Below are 22482 nucleotides of genomic sequence, written 5' to 3'. Positions count from 1 at the left end.
TGCTAACACAGATTTACACCAAAATGCAGCAGGTGTCTCTTCTTGCTCTCTTCAATGTCAATTACATTCCCCAAAAGCTCAGAGGTTTTTTTGTGTTCCTCACCTCCTGGTGTGTTTTAGGTGCCTTCAGGGCTTCGTGGACAAGCACACCTGAAGGTTTGGGGCAACAGGCACCTGGCAGAGGAAGGGTACATTTTCCACAACTACACCACGGTCACCATCGACAGCAAGGGCTCCTCAGTGTTCATCCAGACTGACAAACCTGTCTACAAACCCAAGCAGAAAGGTAAAGTCATCTTGGACAATTTGCCAGATGCTAGGGCTGCTTTCAAGGGGAGTTTTAGGATGAGCTCTTCTGTTCAGTCTCAGCTCTGGTGACTGATAAATTCCCTTTTTTTTCCTTTTTTAGTGTTGATAAATCTCTTCATGGTGACTTCTGACCTGAGGCCAGTCAATGACAGGGTAAAGAAAACTGGTTTTTTTCACACTGTGCAATACGATGGAATACTTGGTAGCCTGCATTTTATTCAAATGTACACTTAGGCAGAAGCAGAACTGGATTTTTAAGCTGTTTGGACATAGCTTGTGACAGCTTGTTTTATTTGTAATTTAGCTTTTTTCACTTGGTCATATTCCTATTTGAGGAGAATGCAAAAATTAGGAGTGCTGGAAATAGGAGGCAGCTCTGCCAGATCAGAGACAAGAATTTTTCAGAGACTTGCACCTTAGGTGATACAGATATGTAAATTATCACTTTTCCAGAAAGATTTCTGAATTAAATGTGTGTTTCTCAGGCTACTCTTAGCAAAGATGTTCAAACTCTGTCACTTTGGGTCTCACACTTTGCTTATGTTGACTCAACACTTAATCATAAAAAGTAGAAAAGTTGTTTCATAAAGCCTTTTCTTTTTATTTTTTCTTTCAGATTGAAGCTTATGTGGTGGTGAGTATCTGTGTGCCCATCTAGCATGTGTCCTGTAGAGGTACAAGGTTTGTGTAGCATTTAAAGGAACAAATCTGTGACTTTTCTGTTCATTATGGCCATTCCCACCCCTAACCAATGCAATTTTCTATCCCTGTGTCTCTGTCTGATCTCTGTGCCTTGGTTTTTTGCTATCACCAGCAAATATCCTGGTTTTCTACTTCAGTTTCAGAAATTCATTCCCATTTTTCAGCCTGAGAAGAATTGGCTTGATTCACTGGGATTTATAACTGTGACAGCCTCATTTCCTCTCCCTTCTTTTCAATGCCCCCCACTCCAATCCTCATGTGCTGGGCTGGCAGAGCAGGGCCATCCTCAACCCTGCACCCAAACAGGGATAGTGGAGAGTAGAAATTCATGGAAAGGAAAGGGTTCTCATGTCTTCTTCCTTATGAGGTGAATGAGAGGTTCCCTCTGTACTTAGAGGGTTTTTTTTTTTGTTTTTTTTTTTGGGGGGGTTTTTTTGTTTGTTTGTTTGCTTTTGTTTTTTGGTTGGTTGGTTTTGGGGTGTTTTTGTGGGTTTTTGTTTTGTTTGTTTGTTTTTTTTGTTTTGTTTTGGTTTTTTGGGGGGTTTTGTTTTTTGGGTTTTTTTGTTTGTTTGTTTTTTGTTTTGTTTGTTTCTTGGGTTTTTTTTGGGGGGGGTGTTATTTTTGTTGCTTTTTAAATATGTTTACCTGTCAGAAAGCAGAAGTATTCACTCTTGTTGAAGACTTAATGCTGACAAAACCAGCAGGATTCATTTCATCTGGGTTTTTTTAATCCAGAATTTGTCTTTCTGCTTGTACAGCTCCCTTTAGAATGAGGTCAGTTCATCCCATCCAGGGCTGGTGTCTTAAGGCAGGGGGAAGATCTGCTTAACATCATTTACTTGTATGCATTGCTTACAGGAGCAGAGCTCTTAAATAGCTCCAGAAAGCAAATTCCCCTGATGTAAGGTATTTTTGGGACATTTTTGACAGATATTGGTTACATTTGAGCTGTCAGTGAGGTGTGAATTACAAAAGGAAGTTCTTTGGTGCAAACTGAGTTAAATGCATGAGTGATCCTCATTTTCTCACCCCTAAACCTCCCTGCAGGATCCTCGGGGCTCTCGGATGATAGAATGGAAGAACTTGAAGCCATTTTGTTGTGGTAAGTTCCAGATTATTTTTTTTTTCCTCTGTGTACTGTGATTTGCCTTTGCTTCTGCTTCCACTGAGTCTGTTCAGTAAGGCTTGGCAGGGGCTGGAGGGTGCCAGAGTTCACAGAGTGTTGTTTCCCTTTCCAGGCATTGTCAATATGACTTTTCCCCTGTCTGATCAGCCAGTGTTTGGGGAATGGCTCATCTTTGCTGAGATGCAGGGGCACACTTACAACAAATCCTTTGAGGTGCAGAAATATGGTGAGTTGACCTTAACCCAGCTGCATTTGGAGGAGCAGAACACTGTGAAACACTTTCACTTGAGATGAAACACCTGAAACACTGCATTTAAAATGCCATGAGGAAAAAATTCCTTAGAGCCCTGTATTTCAGGGATGCAAGCACTGCTAACTGGGAGCTTTGCTGAGGTCACCTTGCCAAGGTGGTTTTGGTTTGTTGCTGTTGTTGATTGTCCTGGTTTGGAAAGACAAGTGTGTGCTGAGGAAGGCAGGAGCCTCCCCTGAAATGGAAAATGTAAATCCCCTCTCTCCAAATTATTATAATTTTGAAATTAAAAGGCTCTTAGGCAAAGATATGGGAATAGGAATGACAGTTCTTTACTAGGAAAACTAAAAATACAAATGCAATAGTATCAAAAAAAAGAAAACAAACCATTGCCAGAGTCAGAATCTGACCTGCCCCCCTGTGTGTCAGGGTGGTGGCACAGCCCCATCCCATGGGGGCTCAGCCCTCCTGCCGTGCCAGCTGTGCTTCTGCTGGAGCAGGGATCCTGCACAAGGGGGGAGTTTTCCTCTGCAGCTCCAGGGCTGCTGGAGATGGGCCTGCTCTTCCTCTGGGAATGCAGGGCAGGAGAAAGCTGCTCCTCTGGGAATGCAGTGGGCAGAGGCTGCTGGGGTGTTCCAGGCTCAGATTGGATCCAGGTAGGAATGCTTGGCTCCTGCCCTGGGCGGAGCATCTCCCCATGGGAGGATGGAATTTGATCAGCCCTGCAGGGACACTCAGTGGCCATGAACAGAAGATAATTAATAATTAATGATCAGAAGAGATCTCCTGGAGGGAGGATTGGGTGTGGAATAGATAAAGAAAACTCCCAATTAACAGAGATAACTGCCCCACCTCTAACAGATGGCAAATAGAATACACAGCCCCATTTCCAACCTAAGACATTGATTGACCCTCTACTGGGGGTTACCCTGATAAATCAGAACCAGCTCCTGTCAGAGCTGTGGGGATTTGCTCTAAGCTGGGCAATGAGATCTGCTTGGAAAGATTCTGCTTTATTTCTTTTCACTGTAGTGTTGCCAAAGTTTGAGCTGCTGATCGATCCCCCTCGCTACATCCGTGACCTGTCACTGTGTGAAAAAGGAACTGTCCATGCCAGGTAGGAACAGGTCCCAAACCAAGTTTCACTGCTGTGGGTTGTAGTGCAGTCACTGGAGCTTGGATCCCACCTGCTGCAGACTTTTCAGATGATTTCTTATCAGCATCAGAAGCTTTCTGATGTAAGAGCCTTCAAAAACATGGTAAAAATAACAATCTGGAAAACTTCCTGTGGTAATGCTTTCTAGATGTGCAGGTAACATGGAATTGTCTTTATACAACCAGAAGAACAGAAACCAGCTGGATTAATCATCTCCTTTGCATTTCAGATACACATTTGGCAAACCAGTGACAGGGAAGCTAATTGTCAATATGACTATAAATGGTGTTGGGTACTACAGACATGAAGTGGGACACCCTGTCCTCAAGACCACCCAGGTGAGGGAGGCCATGGACTCACCTGTGATGAAATGCCTGATCTGTCTTCTTTAACATTTATCCCACAGCTCTGTTTTGTTGCTGATGGGAGATCAGAAAATGAAGGAGTAAATATAACTGGGGCCAGTGCTTATTTTTACATAGTATACTTATGATTTTGGATATTAGGAGGAGGCTCTTTTCCCAGAGGGTGCTGGCACTGCCCAGGCTCCCCAGGGAATGCCCCCAAGTCTGCCAGATCTCCAGGAGCTCTCAGGGATGCTCAGGGTGGGGTTGTTGGGATGTCTGTGCAGGGCCAGGGGCTGCACTGCTGATCCTTGTGGGTCCCTTCCAGCTCAGGATACTCTGGGATTTGGTGGGATAAGAATTTGTTGGCATAGTTTTAATCTGTTTTGAGAGCATATAGGGGCTGAGGAGAGCAGGAGCCTGAGGTGACAGAGTTAGTCCAGACCATGGCTAAGGGAGGAAAATGAAACTCCCCTTCCTTTCCCCTTCCATCCTAACCCTTCCAAAACACTGCTGCAAGCCCCCACCAGGTGCCTGTGCTTTAGAGCTGTTTCCTGTGCCCTGTGTGGGTGTGCCAAGCCCTCCCTCTGTGTGCCCCACCCCAGATCGACGGCTCTGCCGCCTTCGAGGTGTGTGTCAGGGACATGATGCCAGCAGATGTCCCCGAGCACTTCCGAGGCACAGTCAACATCTGGGCCACGGTGATCAGCTCTGATGGCAGCAAGCAGGTGACCTTTGATGACTCCACACCTGTCCAGAAACAGCTGATTGATATCAAGTACTCCAAGGACACCAGGAAACAGTTCAAACCTGGGCTGCCCTACAAAGGAAAGGTGAGATTGAGAATAGTCCTATTTTTAATGGTGTTGGGTGCTAATATGGCTGATTTAAGGAAATTATTAAGGAAAACAATTATCTCATTTGCTTCTCCTGTGTTTTGCTGCTTTGGAGTGTGGTTTGGAGATTGTTTATCCAACAGGTGGTTTCATGTGAATTGTGGGGGTCACACTTTGGGGTATTGAGGGGTCCCAGTGTGGGGTTTGGGGTCTCAGACGGGGGTTTTGTACTGACTTGACCCCAGCGATTTTCCCCACCTGGAATTGCTGATAATTTAAAACTGATTGTTCTATAAATGCCCCGCTGTGCAGGTAGAGGTCACTTACCCCGATGGGAGTCCAGCTGACAGAGTCACCATCCGAATTAAAGCTGAGCTCACACCAAAGGACAATGTTTACACAAGTGAACTGGTCTCAAGGAATGGCCTGGTGGAGTTTGAAATCCCCTCCATCCCCACAGCTGCCCAATATGTCTGGCTGGAGGTGGGTAAAAGCTCCTTACAGGATTAGCAGGCTTTCATGTAACTAATCTTGTCAAACCTGCACTTTATAAATCAGTGCTACAAACAGGAAATCAGTGCCTTTTAGCTTCAGCTTCTGAATTCAACACAGCAAACACTGGCTTGTTTCTTGCTGCCAAGAGAACTGATGTTGATAACCACCATGAAAGGATGCTCCTCCAAATGCACCTTAAATGGTAGCAGGGGTCTAGTATTTGGGGAGTAAAGATGTCAAGAGATGAAAGGTGAAAGGTATAAAATGGGAGAGGAGAGTAGAGATTAAGAAATATCAATGTTATGCATAGAAAGCTTTTTTGTTCTAACTTTTTTTTGTTTGTTTTTTGTAAGACCAAAGTGATAGCAATTGATGGGAAGCCCTCTGGGGATCAGTATCTGCCCAACTACTTGTCCATCAGCAGCTGGTACTCACCCAGCAAGTGTCACATCCAGCTCCAGGCACCAGATAAACCTTTCCAGGTATGTTGGCTTCACCTTCCAGCATGGAAATGAAATGAAATCCACTGCATTGCTTGGCTTAAAGTACTTTGTTCTAATTAAATATTTCTGGACATTGCTGGTTCTGGGATCTTGAGCTGTTTCCACCACAAAGGATGGAGGAGCTGCACTGGAGCCACCAAACAATTGTTGAATGTGGCTGCACAAGGTGCTAAGCACAACTCCCTAGGTGCTCTGTGCAGCACCTCAAATCCAACCCTTTCTGTTCAGAGAGAGCTGGGTGTAGGCATGGAAAACTTTGGTATTTCACATTTGAATGTGTGTTCTGTGCCTCCACTAATGCTCAGACATGGATTGCTTGCTGAAAATGATTGGAAGTGATGTTAGTGGGAGTGGCTGAATTACTAAAGACCAGAATTAAGGCTGTGTAGTCTCACTGGAGCTTCCAGTTTAAATCTCAGCTGGATCTGTTCAATCTTCCAGTTATTGAGCTCTGAACATGATTGTCTTGTTTTCTTTGGTAGGTTTTGTAGGAGCCTCTCTAAAAATGTAGTCCTGCCTTATAAAAGTTGTTGTCATTTCTATCCTAGAGAAAATATCTGATTTAACCATGGTTCCCGTTGCATAATGTTTTCTGAGAGTTGTTCAGGGTTTCTTCTTATCCAAGAAAATGTTCTGAAGGTCTGCATATTGCTCTGTGGAAAAAAAAAAAGTGGGTTTTGGCCACAAACACAGTGAGACTTATTATCAGCAGGTCTGTCAGGTTGGTTTCAGATTCTTTGTATCCAAATAAGAGCTTTTTTTTTATCATTGCATTTCATGAAAGTTTAATGGCTAATTAATCTTTTACAAGTTTCCTGAGGTATGGAAAGGGGATTATACACTGCTAATCTGAACACATTGTTCTTATTATAACCTGATTAGAACTAATTCTTCTGTGGGAAAGAAAGCTTGGAGCTGGATGACCAGCTGATGTGGGAACTATTCCCGTGTATTGCCAGCTCTTACTGGGTGTTCCAATTAGCTACATTCATTTTTTAATGAATTGTTTCATCATTTGCACTGGGGAATTCTTAATACTTCAAATATTTGGTGTCACGAGGCACCTCTTGGACTCTGTGGCATTCTCACTGTGTTTGACCATCAGCAGCTCCTTGTGCTCCAGCTCTGCCCTTTTGGTTGGTGCCAGGTGTGCATTCTGCAGGGAGAGCACTTGGAGCTGAAAAAAGAGAGGTTTTTCAGAACAATTCTTTGGGATTTTCTCAATGGTTTTATTTGGGAACTCCTCTGCTTTAAATGGCAGGAGGGTGAGGAGGGGAAGGTGCTGAAGAAATCCTACTGACCACAAGTGTCAGGCACTCCTCAGAGCCCAGAAGGAAGGAGTTTGTGTTCCTAGGAAAGCCTGCTGCTCCTCAGGGTCATTAATCCCATGGCTGATGTCTGTTCTGTTGGGAATTTGGGGGGTTTTGTTTTGGGGCTGTTCAGTGCTCACTGAGCCCCTCTGGGTGCAGAGTTCCAGTGCCCAGGTGTGCTGCCCTGGAGCCTATTGCAGGCATCAGATGAGTTACCCAGACAAAAATAAAGCAGATTTCTTCTCATTTATTTGTGCGTTTGACACCTTCCTGAGTGCCCAACTTACAAATTGTTATCAAGACTTTGTGTAATTTGACAGCATTTTCCCTCAGATCTCTTCCCAGTCATTTCATGGTGATGTTTGAATTTATATTTGCCACATGGATGTAATCACAATTAAACTGCAAAGACTATCAAACACACATCTCTTCCCACCCCCAACCCAACTCTTTCCTTTTTTGGGCTGGGCTACTGAGGGGGTTTCTAAAATTCAACCAATTCTGACAGCTGCTCTGTGCCAAAAGGCTTAACTTCCAGGATTCCAGAGATTCCTTCATTGTTCCATTAATGCATACAACCCCCAGCTCATTCTCCTGTAGATTTGCAGCGAGTGGAGAGCTGAACACAGACCCCTTTTTAGTGTGGAAAAAGTCCCTGAGAACAGTGCTAATGTAATAATAAATGCACTTTTCAATGCAGCCATTTGTTAGGAGAGGGCTCACACCTCCTGTGGCCTGGAATCCAAGCAGGTTCCTGTCCTTTGGCACCAAAAAGCTCCTAACAGAGCAAACCTTTGGCTTTTCTGTCCCTGCCTGCAGGTGGGAGAGGAGGCCTGGATTGCAGTGAAATCCACCTGTCCCTGCAACTTCACTCTCCACTATGAGGTGGCATCACGAGGGAACATTGTCCTGTCGGGGCTGCAGCCCAGCAATGTCACCCAGCAGAGGAGCAAGAGAGCCACCAGCCCCTTGGAGAGGAACATTGACCTCACACGCTTCCCAGAAACAGGTAGCCAGCACCAGAAATGCAGCTCGCCCCTATTTTCAATGAAAAACAACCTTTCCACACCCTTTTTGTGAATGTGATGCTCCTTAAAGAATATAGGTAATTTTGTGCAAGAAAAGTAGTGAAATCCATTGCCCTCAGGCATGTAAAAAAGTTCTCTGAGAGGGGTAACCCTTGGAAAGTTTTCTTTGGTCTTTCTGAAGTTTTTCTCAGATGAAGAAACTCTAATATTTGCTTGGAGTGGAGTGGCAGGGAAGTGTAGGGCAGGGCTGGGGCAGCTGGTTGAGTAGGTTGAGCTTAAACTGAGGAGGGGATGTTAGATGGGAAGAGAAAATGAAATGGACTGATCAAGGAGATCACACAGCTCACAGGAGCAAGGGGAATGAAATGGGGACTCCTGGTCTGTACAAGGAGTAACAGGAAGACACAAATTTGGTGGATTTGGGGAGCAGGGGGATGAAAAATGGTGGGGTTGGAAAGATGGAAAAGGAAAAGTCTGACTGTCCTGGTAACCACAGTAGGAGTTGGGAAAAGAGTAACAGGAACCTCACTCCAAGCTTCTGGCAGTCAGTCCTTTAGGATTTGTGATGATTTTCTGCACTGAAGGTTTGTTCTGAGCTGTTGCATTCACAGTTTGCTCAGAGGCTTTGTGGCTGCTCTGGCACTGGGAGAGTTCAAGGCCAGGTTCTGTGGGACTTTGGGCAGCCTGGTCTGGTGAAAGACATCCTTGTCCACAGAAGTAGAGGATCTTTAAAGGTCCCTTCAACCTAAACCATTCTGTGATTCTGTTTAACAACTCCAGTGATTCTCTGTTCTATAAACTGCATAATCCTTTTTCAAGCTTATTCCTTTTCTCTCATCAGCTTTCTCCAGTAATAGATAACATTTTCTGTTTATTTTCAATGGCTTGATAATTTAACTGTGTGTTTCCTTGATTTCATGGCTGGAAAACCACAGAGTAATCCTTCCCTACCCTTCTCCATCCTGCTCATTAAATTATGAGTACTAATTACCTTTCACAATGAGGAAGAAAAGGGAAATCTGCTGAACTCAAGAAGGTGTGCAGCAGAAACAAGGGAAGAATGCAAGTCCTGAATGGAGAGTTCTGTGCCTGTCAGCATGAGGAGGGGGCAGGAAGGGAGTGACTGGGATAAACACAGCTATTTTTTTCTCCACAATTCCTGTTTCAGCACCTCCCAGCACTCCTGCAGCAGAGGTTGAGGTGTGTGTGACCTTCCTGAGGTTCTCAGTCGTTCACTCCATGGCTCCCCTGGGTCGGCTCCTGGTGTACTACGTCAGGGAGAATGGAGAGGGGGTCACAGACAGCCTGCAGTTCACTGTCACCTCCTCCTTTGAGAACCAGGTAGTGAAGAAGAAGGGCATCTGTCTCACTGCTCTTTGGTTTTTGGGATAATCATGGCATTTAATGGGATTTCCCTTCCCAGGTTAGCGTGGCACTCTCAGCCAACGAGACCAGGCCTGGTGATGTTGTGAACATCAAGGTCAGAGCTGCAAGAGGAAGCTGTGTCTGCATGGCCACGGTGGACAAGAGTGTCTACCTGCTCAAGACAGGCTTCCAGCTGACAGCCAGCCAGGTAGAGCGAGCTCCAGGCACTGATGTCCTTTCCTGAGCCCTGTGCTCCTCACCCAAGGAGAGCAGCCTGTGCCCTTTCCCTGCAGGTGTTCCAGGAGCTTGCAGAGTATGACGTGTCTGATGCTTTTGGAGCTCCAAAGGAAGAAGGGCACTTCTGGTGGCCTGGCATGTCCTCCCGCCGGCGCCGCAGGTCCTCTGTGTTCCCCTGGCACTGGGACATCACCAAGGACGCTCGCTTCGCCTTCACAGTAGGGAGAGCCAGCCTCTTTCCTCTTGTGTTCCGTGTTTGCAGGGGGGTTTTCAATTCCAGAGCCAGCCTCCCTTCTCTCTTGTGCTTTCATGTTTGCAGGGCATTTTCAGCTCCATAACTATCCTCCTTTCTCTCTGCAGTGTCTGTCTTGTACTTTCATGTTTGCAAGGGGGTTTTCAGCTCCATAACCAGCCTCCTTTCTCTCTTCTCTGCTTTTTCATATTTGTAGGGTTATTTTCATCTCCATAATCAGCCTCCCTTCTCTCTGCAGAGTCTCCCTTGTGTGCTTTCATGTTTGCAGGGGGATTTTCAGCTCCATAACTATCCTCCTTTCTCTGCAGTGTCTCTCTTGTGCTTTCATGTTTGTAGGATTATTTTCAGCTCCATAACCAGCCTCCCTTCTCCCTTTTCTGCTTTCGTGTTTGCAGGGGCATTTTCAGCTCCAGAACCAGCTTCCCTTCCCTCTTGTGCTTTCATGTTTGCAGGGGGGGTTTCAGCTCCAGAACCAGCCTCCTTTCTGTCTTCTGTGCTCTCATGTTTGTAGGGTTATTTTCAGCCCCATAACCAGCCTCCCTTCTCTCTTTTCTGCTTTTGTGTTTGCAGGAGGGTTTTCACCTCCAGAACCAGCCTCTCTTCTCTCTGCAGAGTCTCCCTTTTGTGCTTTCATGTTTGCAGGGTGATTTTCAGCTCCATAACTATCCTCCTTTCTCTCTGCAGTGTCTCTCTTGTGCTTTCATGTTTGCAGGGGCATTTTCAGCCCCAGAACCAGCCTTCCTTCCCTCTGCAGAGTTTCTCTTATGTGCTTTCATTATTTGTAGGATTATTTTCAGCCCCATAACCAGCCTCCCTTCCCTCTGCAGAGTCTCCTCCCTGCTTTCATGTTTGCAGGGGCATTTTCAGCTCCATAGGCCAGGGGTTTCCCCCACATCAGAGCTGGGTAGGATGAAAAGTGATTTTTGAGAATAGATGACACTGTTCTGGAAAAGATATCTGAGAAACATGGCTTGATTTTGGCCAATCCAGTCTTGGGAGGGGCAGCTGTCCTGCTGGGTGAAGGAATTCATGCTGATGCTCTGGAGAATCAGAAAGGGACCAGGAGGTTCCTCCAGATCTCTTCTGCAGCTACTGCAACAGGGAGGGAAGGCAGAATGTGAATCTTTCCTTGTAGCCTTTTGGACTTTGCAAAGGAAATAATTTTAGCTTCTTTCCTGCCCTGGTTCTCCCAGCTTCTGTTGCCATTTGCATGAAAAACCTTCATGTCCTTGATCAGGTTACTCCCTAAATGCTATATGTTTATAGTTAATTGGTGTGTTCCCATAGTTAAACCTGGCCAGATTGTAAAAATGTGATTTCTTTTGATCTGTGCCGTGCATTTGAATCAAATTGAAAGCTGAGCATTTAAAACAAGTTGGGCTTTTTAAATGTACTCATGCACTAATTCATTTTTTTCATTGCTTTGCATACCAACAGTGTAACCTTTTAAGCTGAAAACCAGTAATTTGTAGCTCTTGAGAAAAAACTGCTATTTCCATGAGCTTTTTGCTTTGCTTTTGTTTAAAATGGGTGTTCCCTCATCTATTTGAGAAGTTCACCCTTTCAGACTCTGCTCCCATCCCTTCTTTGCTTTCCACACCACTGCAGGGTGTAACCCCTGCTCCCCGAGACAAGGAGAAGGCTGAGCTGTAAATGTTTGATATTCTTTACATCATCTTCTCCTTCTTGCTCCTCTGAAATGCAGACTGGCCTGGAGAACCAGTGCCACAGCTCTGATCCTTGTTCTTTCCCTTTTTAATCCACATAACTGCTGAAAATGATGATCCTTGCTTCCTACAGATCCATATTTTCATTATTTGGCCTTCCTCTGGTTTTAGCTAAATTGTTTTATTCTGTTGCCTGAAACCCCAGAGGCTTTCACACATTCCCCCAGTTCCTCAATCTCTTAATTACAAACTCTAAATCCTCATTTTTTGCCCACTGCTTCTTCCCCCCCTGGGGTCTGAGGGTTTTTTTTCTCTGATGCAGCTTTTTTTGTCCTTACTGAGAGCTGCAAACTCTTGGAAAAAAGTTCATTTTTGGGGAGCTGGTGTGAATGCAGGGGCTGCACATCTGGTGGGCAAGAACTGGGGGTGTGTGCAGAGAGCAAAGCTCATCCTGCAGTGCTGGGAGCTGCTGTCTCTCATGAATAACAGCATTTGGGGGACAGAGCTGGGAGCTTTCCCTGTGTGGACACTTTTCATTTTGCTTGGCATCCCTGGCAGTGCAGAACTGATGTCTGATGAGAGAGCTGCCTGCTCACTGCAGCAGAGCACACTGGAAACTTTCAGGAAGGGTAAAAAGCTGTGATGTTGTGCTCTAGGGGAAAAATAAGATTTTTATTTTTTTTTTACCCGTCCCACTTGCCCAGTAATGTTAGACACTGATTTAAATACAGACAAGAGCTTTCTTATAAAGCCTCTGCTTATGCACCTTCATATCAACAGTCGTTTTTACACAAAGCTTTAAAAAAATCTTCAAGATGCAATTGAAATTTCCCTGATAAATGTTGAATAAGATTGAGGGGATTCTATTTTTTTTTTTTAAATCAGTTAATTAATCACATTTAATTATTTTTCTTTAATTCTTTTTATTTCTTTTTTTCCTTGCTGGTTTTTGTTTTGTGGTGTTGATTTTTCATTGTCTAGGAAACTGGCTTGGTGGTGATGACTGACATAGTCAGCCTGAACCACAGGCAGAATGGAGGGATGTACACAGATGAGGCTGTCCCAGCCTTCCAGCCACACACTGGCACCTTGGTGGCCACCATGCATTCCAAAATAGCACCAAGGTAACATTTGGGGTTTAATATCTATTGTTTGTGATACTGCTGGCTGGTTTTTTTCTCTATTCTCAGCCTTTTCCACCTTCATGCCCCCAGGTTTGGACAAGGCAGTGTTGGGGAAATTGTTCCAATGGCTTGGTAGATGAAAAAAAAAAAAAAAAAATTAACTGACACTGCTTTGTTAAATTTAATTCAATTCTGGAAAAATGACACATGCAAAGAGTCCTAAATTATCATTTTGAAGAATATTTCTTTGCAATTTGCTGTGAATTTCTTGGAATATTTGAGAGCTACGGCTGTTTTTGCAGAGTCACTCATTGCTCGTGATTTGGACCATTCAGCTGGTGGTCAAAATCAACAGAATGAGGATCTGCATGAAGGAAAGGCTGTGAGGTACCACAGGTGATGAGGATGGGCCTCCCCTCTGCATCCTGAGCTTCCTGGGAGCCTCTCTTAGCAGAGGAACTTCTGGGCTTAGTTAAGAAATAGATGATGACGTATAACAGGTATAAAAAGCTGATTTATATTGTTCAAATATTGGAAATCAGGACAATTCCAAGAGCAGGGATGGAGAAGGGATGTGGTGCTGCTGCTGGAGGTCACGTGCTGCATTTGTTCCCCTTGATTCCATTTGCTGAAAGGATTTGGATCACAAACCAATTTCGTTTTAGATTCCATTATTTTGGCTGGTTGCAAAGGTTAACTTACTTGTACTATTTTTTGGATTCTTGTTTCTGCCTGCAGAGTGGGTGTGCACACAAAGGGATTGTTTCAAAAGCAAATTTAATTTGTGTTATTCACTCCTTAATGAGTCTGCACCAGCCAGAGTTTTGGTCATGTGAGCCAGAGTCAGCTGATAACTCTGATTTATCACTGACTGCTGGAAATATCTTATTAAAATAATCCATTTGCAAGGATTTATTTCTTGTTCTAGCAGAGCAGAGAAGAGGAAAAGAACCTTCTTCCCTGAGACGTGGATTTGGCACTGCCTCAATGTCAGGTATTGGCATTAATTATATCCACAGGTTGTAAACAAAGCTCTTTAAAATATAATGAGTTACACTGGCATTTTCTGGTTTTTAAAATTTTAATTTATTTTTTTTACTTTTCCCCCTATTGTTGCTGTTTTTCTTCATTACCACTAGAATCTTTGCACCAATTCCTCTGGTCCTGAAGTGTGTTCTCTTGCTTCAGGCTGGACCTGCCAGCTGTGCCCACATTGATTCTCTGTTAATTGCTCTTCAGATTTCACAGAGCCCTTCTTTCTCTGTCTTCTCCTGCAAGAACATCTCCCCCAGACCTCAATCTGCTGCCTCTCAAATCCTGGCTGCCTCTGGGGGCAGTTGCAATTAAAAAAAGAAATTATTAAAGGGATAACTAATCCATCCCACAACAGCACATCTAGGATAATTTGAAGCAATTATTAAAAAGCTTCTCCAGGTTTGCAAGTAAACTTCATCCTCAATAAATGATTGTAAATTAAATTTGACAGGAACTTGGAGAAAGTGTATTCAAATATGTTCAATTGAGCATGAAATATGCTTTGTAGAAATACACAAAGAATTCCAGAAGTGCCCGTTTGGGCCTCAGCAAGCCAGGGCAGTTAATTATAAGTAGGAGAGTGTGGAATAAAAAGTTGCAGATTGTGTTTTCTCTACTTCATTTCATTAGAAACAACTGAGTTGGAGCATTCCTTAATTTCCACTCTCTTGAACAGGAAGAATTTATTTTTTTTTCTTCTACCATTTATAATTATAATATACAATCCTTAAAAAAAAAATTAAAAAAAAAAGAAACAAAAGCCTAATGTCAACTTCCCAAACCAATTCTAAAAATTCCTAGAGCCTGGCTGGAGGGTCTAATGGCTGGAAATGAGTGTGTACTTTGGCCCTGTGCCCAGAAGAGTAAGTGCCCTCATGTGTGAAAATAATGTTAATGCTGGTTATGGGCTGAAATCCCAGTGGAAAGAACATCAGCTGCAACAAATTGTCCGGTTAAACAGGCTGGAGGAGTGCCAGCCCCGGGGCAGGGCTGCCTCCTGCCTGCTCCCAGGGCTGAGCATCACTGCAGCTCCAGGGGCAGCACCTCGGCGTCTGCTGAAAAGGAGGTGACATAACTTCAGCCTTAAGTAGGTTTAGGTTGGATATTGGGGAGAAATCTTTCTCTGAAGCCCTGGCACAGGATTGGGCAGGAATTGTTCCCTGGCAGGGTGGGCAGGCCCTGGCTTGGGGTGCCCAGAGCAGCTGTGGCTGCCCCTGGATCCCTGGCAGTGCCCAAGGCCAGGCTGGGCAGGGCTGGGAGCAGCCTGGGACAGTGGGAGGTGTCCCTGCCATGGCAGGGCTGGCACTGAGTGGGCTCTAAGGTCCCTTCCCACCCAAACCATTCCATGTTTCTGTGATTCAAGTGCTTTTCCCAAGGCTTTTCCCTCTGGAGTTTGAGCTGGGGGAACCACATTCACCAGCCAGTGCTTGGAGTCTGACTGAACTTATAAAAAGCACAGTGATCTCCACTTTTTATTGTTTTACTCCTTTCCCTTTGTGATACAGACACAGAGATGAGTCCTTGATGAGCTGCCTGGCTCCTGACAGGAGCTTCAGGCTCACTGGGAATTCATTTATTGAGAGGAGCAAAGCAAAGCCAAGGTGCCTCAAGTGTGAGCAAACCCAAAAAGCAGTGGCAGCTCTGGGTGTGCATCAGGCACCCCATGAGGACAGCATGTCACGCTGGACACTTCCTCTGGAGACCTCCCATCCTCATCCTCCATGCCCCCAAAGCTGGCAGCATGTGTGTCAAGCTCTGGGCAATAAATAAGAACTTGTGAGGAAACAACCTTGGGGTGTGCTCACAACTGCAGCGATCATCCTGCCAGCTGAGCCATGAAATAACTTTTCTTCTTGTGTTAAAGGAAAATTTTTCTGTTCCAGGCAGGGCCAAAGCTGCTTTTCAGGAGGGAAATAGCAAAGTCTGAAGAGCAAAACTGAATTTCTATTATTATAAAGCATGGAAGAGGTTACCAGGTTTATGATATCCCTTTGTGCTATGCACAGGAAAGCTAAATACTCAGAGATTTGACTTTTAATAACTAATTTCAATCCTCATTGAAGGAAAATGATAGGTTTGGCAATTTTCTAAATTAGTAATTCCAAAACCAAACCAAAATGTTCCTGAATCAAAACAAGCAGTTGCTGAACTGGATGTTTAGCAAGTTTCTCATTTGTCCTTGCATTCAAGCAGAGCCTGCACTGTGGCAATGGACACAGGGACAATGAGTTCCAACAAAACCCACTTTTATTTCACTGGCTATTAAAGCAATTATTGTTGAACTGGTTTTATCCAGGACTTTGGTCTGGGATTATTTCTTGTCTTTCTTTTTAGATTTTGGGGTTTGTTTCAGAGTTTTGTTGAGATTTTTTTAACTTCATGCAGACATTTGCCTCTTGAAAGTGAGGCTGAAAAGGAAGTTTTTAATCCAGGAAGAATTTGTGTTTTGCATGAGTAACTATTTGCTTTTCTGCAGCTTATAAATATTAAAAATTAAATATTTGCAGGTCTCAAAACTGGTAGAAAGCACAGAGCATTTTGTAAAGCTCAAAGCAGACAATGCTATCTGATAAATCTGCATCTGGAGGGAATTCCCAAAAATGCTTGGGGGCATCATTAAAAATGTTAGGAAAATTAATGCACAAACACCAGAGGTTTATGTCCAAAAAGGAGACAGAGGAGTCCTTTGATTTTATTTGAATAAAGGGAGAGGCCATGGGGCATTCCCCTAGGGTCTATCAAATTTTTGGAGGATGCACCCTCTTTTTTATCCCAATTTCCCTTCTCCCTTTCCCCATTGGCTGAGGTACTTGAGAGGTTCAGACTTCCCAGAACACCTGATACCAAAGATTCCCCTCTAATGTATAACCCTCCTTTTTAACTTTTAGTTCTTATGGAATTTAGGGTTTCTTCTTCCCCATTATTTATTTCATCTTTCAATGTCTAATTTCATTCATCAGCAAACCTAAAGTTTATTTGTAAAAGCAAATATCTTTTTCCGTTCATCAATCAGTGCAATCCTTCCCATTTCTTTTATCTCCCAGTGCTGGTTTTATCTACCAGCAGACCCAGAGCTGGTTTGTAAAGACAAATCTGCTATTCCTCTCAAAACTAATTTAATTCATGTGCTGTTTGGCAGCAGCAGCTCAGGGGAAGCCCAGCTGCAGGTGGAGGTGCCCGACTCCATCACCACGTGGATCACGGAGGCCGTGGCTCTGTCTGAGGAGAAGGGGCTGGGCATTGCCAGCCAGACAGAGCTGAAGACATTCAAACCCTTCTTCATCGACTTCACCCTGCCCTACCACGTCATCAGGGGAGAGCAGACCAAGATCCCCCTCACTGTCTACAACTACCTGCCCCTGTGTGCCGAGGTAAAGCTCAGCCCTCACCACACCTGGTGGGGATCTGCCTGCCACAGGGGATGGGGCTGGCAGAGGGGTAAGCTCAGCAGAGATGCTTTGAGAAGATAAATATTGCTTTTTTTCCAACTCGAATAAATGTCGTCACTTGGTTTGGGACGCCTGTGGTAGGGTGAAGTGTCTTGCAGCACTTCAGAAAAGCGAATGTTGAAAAAGGCAGGGAAAAGACATTTGGAAAGACATTCCCCAATTTGGAATCTCATGCTGAACCAAAAAGAATTTCCTTCATAATCAAAAAGCTGCCAAAAATAGTTAATTTTGAAGGAATTTTTTATTCCCAAGAAATTCCATCTCCCTTGGTATTTTATTCTCTCACTCCCCATCTGCCCAGCTCCAGAGGTACTGGTAGAATTGCTGAGCTGAAAGTACTGCTCTCAGTCAAATCCATGGCTAGAAACTTGGAAGAAGGAATAATCTTCATTCTGTGATTGTTATGAAGAATTCTCTGGGTTTCCCATTGTTCACATAGATCACTTTGGCTTTGAGGCTGATATTTCCAAAAAATGACGTTCCCAAAATTTTCACAGGTCCACGTGAAGATTTCTGTCCCAAAAGGCATAAAGTTTGTTGGGCACCCTGGGAAGCACCACCTGACCAGGAAGAAGTGTGTGGCCCCTGGGGAAGCCAAGCCCACCTCCATCGTCCTGGCCTTCAACGAGCTGGGCCTGAGCAACATCACTGGTACCCACAACCCCAAACAGCTGCTAGAAGGGGTTTCACAAGTGTTTCTTCTTCTTCCTCTCTCAGGAGAAAATTCTTTTTTCCCTATTGCCTCAGTTCATTCATTCCACTTGCTGCCAGCTTGGCTTTTCAGCCTCATTTATTGTAGGGATAAATCCCCTGCCTGTGATGCAGAATGTACAAATAAACAGCAGGACATTCTCTGGCCATCAGTTTTCCTGTTATGATATTAAGGTTGGGCCTCTTTCATTTCCCTGAAGAGATCAGTGGAAATTTTTAAACAAGAAAATAGCAACAAATTCTGTGCAAATAATCCCAGTGAAAACTGTGCAACACCAAAATTAGGGAAGAGTTTCTCTGTTGCCCCATGACTGTTCAAGTATTGCCTGGTTTTAGATGTGATCACTCAATATGGATAAAGGGAATATTAGGGAGGTAATTACAGCGCTTGGTGTGCTGTTAATCAGCTACTTCTAATTAGTTTGGATCTCTTTAACTTCTAGAGACCTTTATATCTCAAAATCTCTGCTGCTTTTCCCTTCTGTTTGTTAGCAAAAGCTTTTGCCTATGGTGGGACCAACTGCTGCCAGGAGGGGATGCAGAGCCTGAAGAATGGCAAACACTCTGAGGACTCTTACATGGACAAAAGGAGCCCTGTGGGGGTGGATTATGTTCGCAGCAGTGTCATTATTGAGGTGAGAAAACACCAATTTATGGTAATTCAGGACAAAAAAAAGCTTGGCAAATTGTGAAATCAAACGTGAGCAGGTTTATAAAGATCCTCAAGGTGATTCATGGTGTGTTAGGAGATTGGAAATAATCAGCTTTAGTGGTTCTTGTACAGAAAGAGCCCATTTGAGACCTGCTGGTGAACCTTCAACACTGTTCAGGAGAAAAAGCAGTGGATTTTTATGGGATAAGCTTGCCCTGTTAATCTAAGAAATAAGATAAAATGGAAGGTTCTCTGGCTCTGCTCTAGCTAACAGAACACAGTGCCATCACTTTTCTATAAAGGATATAAACCACTGCACAGCAGCAAAAATAATTTGTGTTTTCCAAGTCAAACTGGGATCTGTTCCTGCTAATCCAAGCCCTGTGGTTTATGCATGATTTCTGTCTTTCTATAGCCAGAGGGACTGTCCAGAGAATACACCTACAGTGTGTTCTTCTGCCCAAATGGTAAGTTCATGATTTGAATGAGATATTCAGTTTGTTTGAATCAGTTTTAAAAATAAGCATTTGGCTTAAAAAAAATTAAAAAAAATCTTTGTTTCCATTTCTCTGTGATTGATGAGTTATGGTGTGTAGGAAAAACTTGTAAATAAAGAGTCTTTCTTACCTGGCTGGCTAATTATGAATTTGCTCTAACTGCCCAAGTGATTTCTGGAAATGGCCATTAAATTCCTTTACTTTATGGAACAGTTTAAGTATTCAGCACTGTGGACAGTAACTGGGACTGTACTTTATTTTCAGCTGGTGCTTTAAGATTCAGTTCTGGAATCAGTCTGTCCTTTCTGCCAGAGATTTGGATAGCTCAGAGCTGGCTGCAGTAGCTGAACAGAGATGCTTTTGACCACTAGATTAGAAGTGAAAAATCACTTGCTGGGCTCATAAGAAATTCAGCTGAGCAGTTTGAAGCATTTTCTGCCTTGAAGGGGGTAAAAATAAAAGATGAGAAGAAACACCCTTGTGTATTTTAATACTTTAAAAGAAGCTGGGAAAAAAAAAAAAAACAACATTTACTTAGGAAAGGTCAGTTTGAATTTCAGTTATCAGCTCTAAGCTGAGCTCCAATTCTTCCAACATTCCCTTGTTTTTCTGACTAGAGAAAATACACATTTCCACGCCTAACAAATATGAGTACCAGTACATGCAGAAGCCAGCCCAGATGAGGCACTTTGACCTTGCTGTGAAGGCTCACAACGATGCTCACCTGGCCCTGTCCTCGGGCCCCCACGACATGGCAGAGATGGCAGAGATCGTCATCGGGGGACAGCAGAACACCAAAACCTGGATTTCCACCAGCAAAATGGGAGAGCCAGTGGCCAGCAGGGACACGCCTGGCATCCTCTCCTGGGATGAATTCCGCAGCTTCTGGATCAGCTGGAAAAATGGAGTTATCCAGGTACTGAATTCTTCTGGAAATCTCTTTGTGAACAGAGTTTGAGCACACACTGAGCAGTTTTTCCTTGAGCTCCATTCCTCTGAAGCCCTGACCAGGCTGTTGTGATCACAACAAATCTGCTTTTGCCACCAATATATTCTCAGGACCTCAATCCTTGTCATGGTTATACAAAGCAACACACTCCATTTTCAGAAGGCTTCAAAGCTGTTTTTATTCTAGCATGCATGTTTTTTATACCTATTTACAAAGCTCATAAATTTACACTTTACTCATTGGTCATGAGAGACAAACAAAGTGTTTATTGGAATAGTTGCAGGTTTCTCTTACTTATCCTTCTTTCTTTCTTGGTTTCTCTTACTTATCCTTCTTTCTTGGTTTCTCTGTCAACAGCCTTGGTAGAAAATTCTGTTAGGTGTAAACATGGATCCTCTTCTCAAACATCTCTCTGGCTCCCAGAAGTCACTGTAAAACCTCTTCCACAAGTCTTCAACACTTGTAGTGATGAAACCTTGCAGGCCAAGCCTGTGGATTTCCCATTTTACTTCCCTGGATTGTTTTGTGGGTGGGAAGGAGAGAGGTACTGCTGCATCTGCAGGGCACACCTGAGCTGGGAGGTGTCCCACACACGAGGCAGAGTGACTCCACCTCTGTGGGCTCCTGCATCTCCATGGTCTCTTGTCCCTTTCAGGTTGGCCACGGTACTCGGGTGCTAAACGAATCTATTATTGTGGAGTGGACAGTCCCCAAACAGCTTGAGGTGAAGTACATTGGCTTTTCCACAGGCTGGGGGTCAATGGGAGAGTTTAAAATTTGGAGAAAAGAAGAGACTGATGAAAATCACAATGAAGCATTTACTCTTGGAGTTCCCCACAACATAATTCCAGGATCAGAAAGAGCTACGGCTTCAATAATAGGTATCAATTATCAGGAGGTATCACTTAGGTACCCCTTCTCAAATGTGCACAGATGCTCCAGCTGTTACTTCTGACCAGTACTTGAGTAATGCACACCAGATAAGATAGTCACAGGCATTTCAAAAGGTTTATTACTGCTTAATTCTGGGGCAGATCATTCCTTGGGGTTTTTGGCACTTGTTTGAAGCCTGTTTGGGTTGACAGTGGCTTAAAGTTGGTGCCACGTGAGGGGCTTGGCAGGGGCACTGTCTGTTACAGCTCGTGGTGTTTATTTCATTGTCATCCCCATCACAAATTGTGGTCTAAACTGGGAAGTCGTGGATAATCAAAGGCTGAAATGTGGAATTTCTTTAATCCAACATGAGATTGAAGGGCTAGGACCTAACAGCTGAAGGACTTCCCATTTGTCACAGTTTATTTAAGCTGATTTGGGGTAGCCAGGAGATATTAGTGCAGTGGGGTGGGGGATAACCATAAAACACCAAAAGGAAACTTCCCTTGCCTGATCCTGAGCATCTCCCCTCTTCCTCAAACAGGAGATGTGATGGGTCCTACCCTGAACAACCTGGACAACCTGCTGAGGTTGCCCTTTGGCTGTGGGGAGCAGAACATGATCCATTTTGCTCCCAACGTCTTTGTCCTGAAATACCTGCAGAAAACCAAGCAGCTCAGCCACGAGGTGGAGGTTGAAGCTACAGATTACCTTGTTCAAGGTAACCCATCACAATTACATTTACAGATGGAGAAAAGGCTTTGAATTCATAGTTTTGCTTTGCATGTCACTTTTTCTAACCAAGAATAGCCCCAGTGATGATGAGGATTCATCATTTCTTGCAGGATAATCTCAGCCTGACAGATTTTGCTGGCAAGATGTTTTCCCCAGCATGTAACCTGTGCTTCCCTTCAGTAACTCCTAGTTCAGATGTTTATTGATTTATCTTTATCTTTTTTTCCTTAGCTGATTTCCGTGTTTAAACATTTTAGAAACTAAAGGAAAATTCAATTTAGTAAAAATCTGTATATTTAGGGAGTTTTGCCTTATTCATAGATTGTCTTTTCAAGCCTTTAGTCACTAAAGTTATGGCTCTTTTCTGGACTTCTTTTTAAACAGTATTTTCTTAGTAATAGTATTACAAAACACAAAATTTAATATCCAAAGTAGTTAAAACCTTCATTACATGGCTCTAGGTTATCTGTCCGTTCAGTGTCCTGTCCTACTTTACTAAGCAGCTCAAAACAACCTTTTTCTTTTCTTCTTTTCCTTTTTTTTTTTCACTGTTTTTCACATAATTTGTTTTGGGAAGAGCCACATGCAAAATAGTTTTATAACTAAGTGCAATTCTCAGGACAAGTAAGAATTCAGAGATCATTAAAAACCAGAGTGACCCAAAGGGACAAAGCTCTCTTGTGTATGAGTCAGACAATAGTCATGTCATGAAATCAGAGGTGACAGGGTTAGGTGGTTCTCCTCTGAAAATATAAATATAAAATGTAATATGTGAGATATTTCTTGTGTTCAGCAGCAAAAGCCCAGTTCTGCTTCCTCTGCCTGGCTCCAGTCGTTTCACTTGTAATTTTCTGTGCTTGCTGGGAGCAGTGAGGC

At 43.7% G+C, this 22482-nt stretch overlaps 1 protein-coding gene across 6 annotated transcripts in view; it reads left to right on the top strand.

Annotated features, from left to right (window-relative positions):
- The window catches only part of CPAMD8 (C3 and PZP like alpha-2-macroglobulin domain containing 8), a 56473-nt gene that overhangs the window by 4487 nt on the left and 29504 nt on the right, over positions 1-22482 (top strand). For 3 of the 6 annotated variants that reach the window (XM_064396239.1, XM_064396238.1, XM_064396234.1), the window contains exons 4-26: positions 121-286; positions 410-462; positions 926-943; positions 2059-2113; positions 2250-2363; positions 3420-3504; positions 3773-3881; positions 4493-4720; positions 5036-5206; positions 5572-5700; positions 7851-8040; positions 9228-9400; positions 9483-9632; positions 9718-9879; positions 12563-12705; positions 13634-13699; positions 16880-17111; positions 17687-17840; positions 18393-18535; positions 18968-19019; positions 19667-19965; positions 20654-20879; positions 21416-21592. In XM_064396239.1, the coding sequence (XP_064252309.1) occupies positions 121-286; positions 410-462; positions 926-943; positions 2059-2113; positions 2250-2363; positions 3420-3504; positions 3773-3881; positions 4493-4720; positions 5036-5206; positions 5572-5700; positions 7851-8040; positions 9228-9400; positions 9483-9632; positions 9718-9879; positions 12563-12705; positions 13634-13699; positions 16880-17111; positions 17687-17840; positions 18393-18535; positions 18968-19019; positions 19667-19965; positions 20654-20879; positions 21416-21592 (3295 nt within the window). The remainder of the gene's footprint in view (positions 1-120; positions 287-409; positions 463-925; positions 944-2058; positions 2114-2249; positions 2364-3419; positions 3505-3772; positions 3882-4492; positions 4721-5035; positions 5207-5571; positions 5701-7850; positions 8041-9227; positions 9401-9482; positions 9633-9717; positions 9880-12562; positions 12706-13633; positions 13700-16879; positions 17112-17686; positions 17841-18392; positions 18536-18967; positions 19020-19666; positions 19966-20653; positions 20880-21415; positions 21593-22482) is intronic. The other 3 variants (XM_064396237.1, XM_064396235.1, XM_064396236.1) reach the window with 3 other exon arrangements.

Source organism: Passer domesticus, chromosome 21, assembly GCF_036417665.1.
Source record: "Passer domesticus isolate bPasDom1 chromosome 21, bPasDom1.hap1, whole genome shotgun sequence".
In the NCBI taxonomy this organism is placed as follows: domain Eukaryota; kingdom Metazoa; phylum Chordata; class Aves; order Passeriformes; family Passeridae; genus Passer; species Passer domesticus.
The sequence above is the reverse complement of the archived record's forward strand: the minus strand, read 5'-3'. Positions and strand labels throughout refer to the sequence as shown.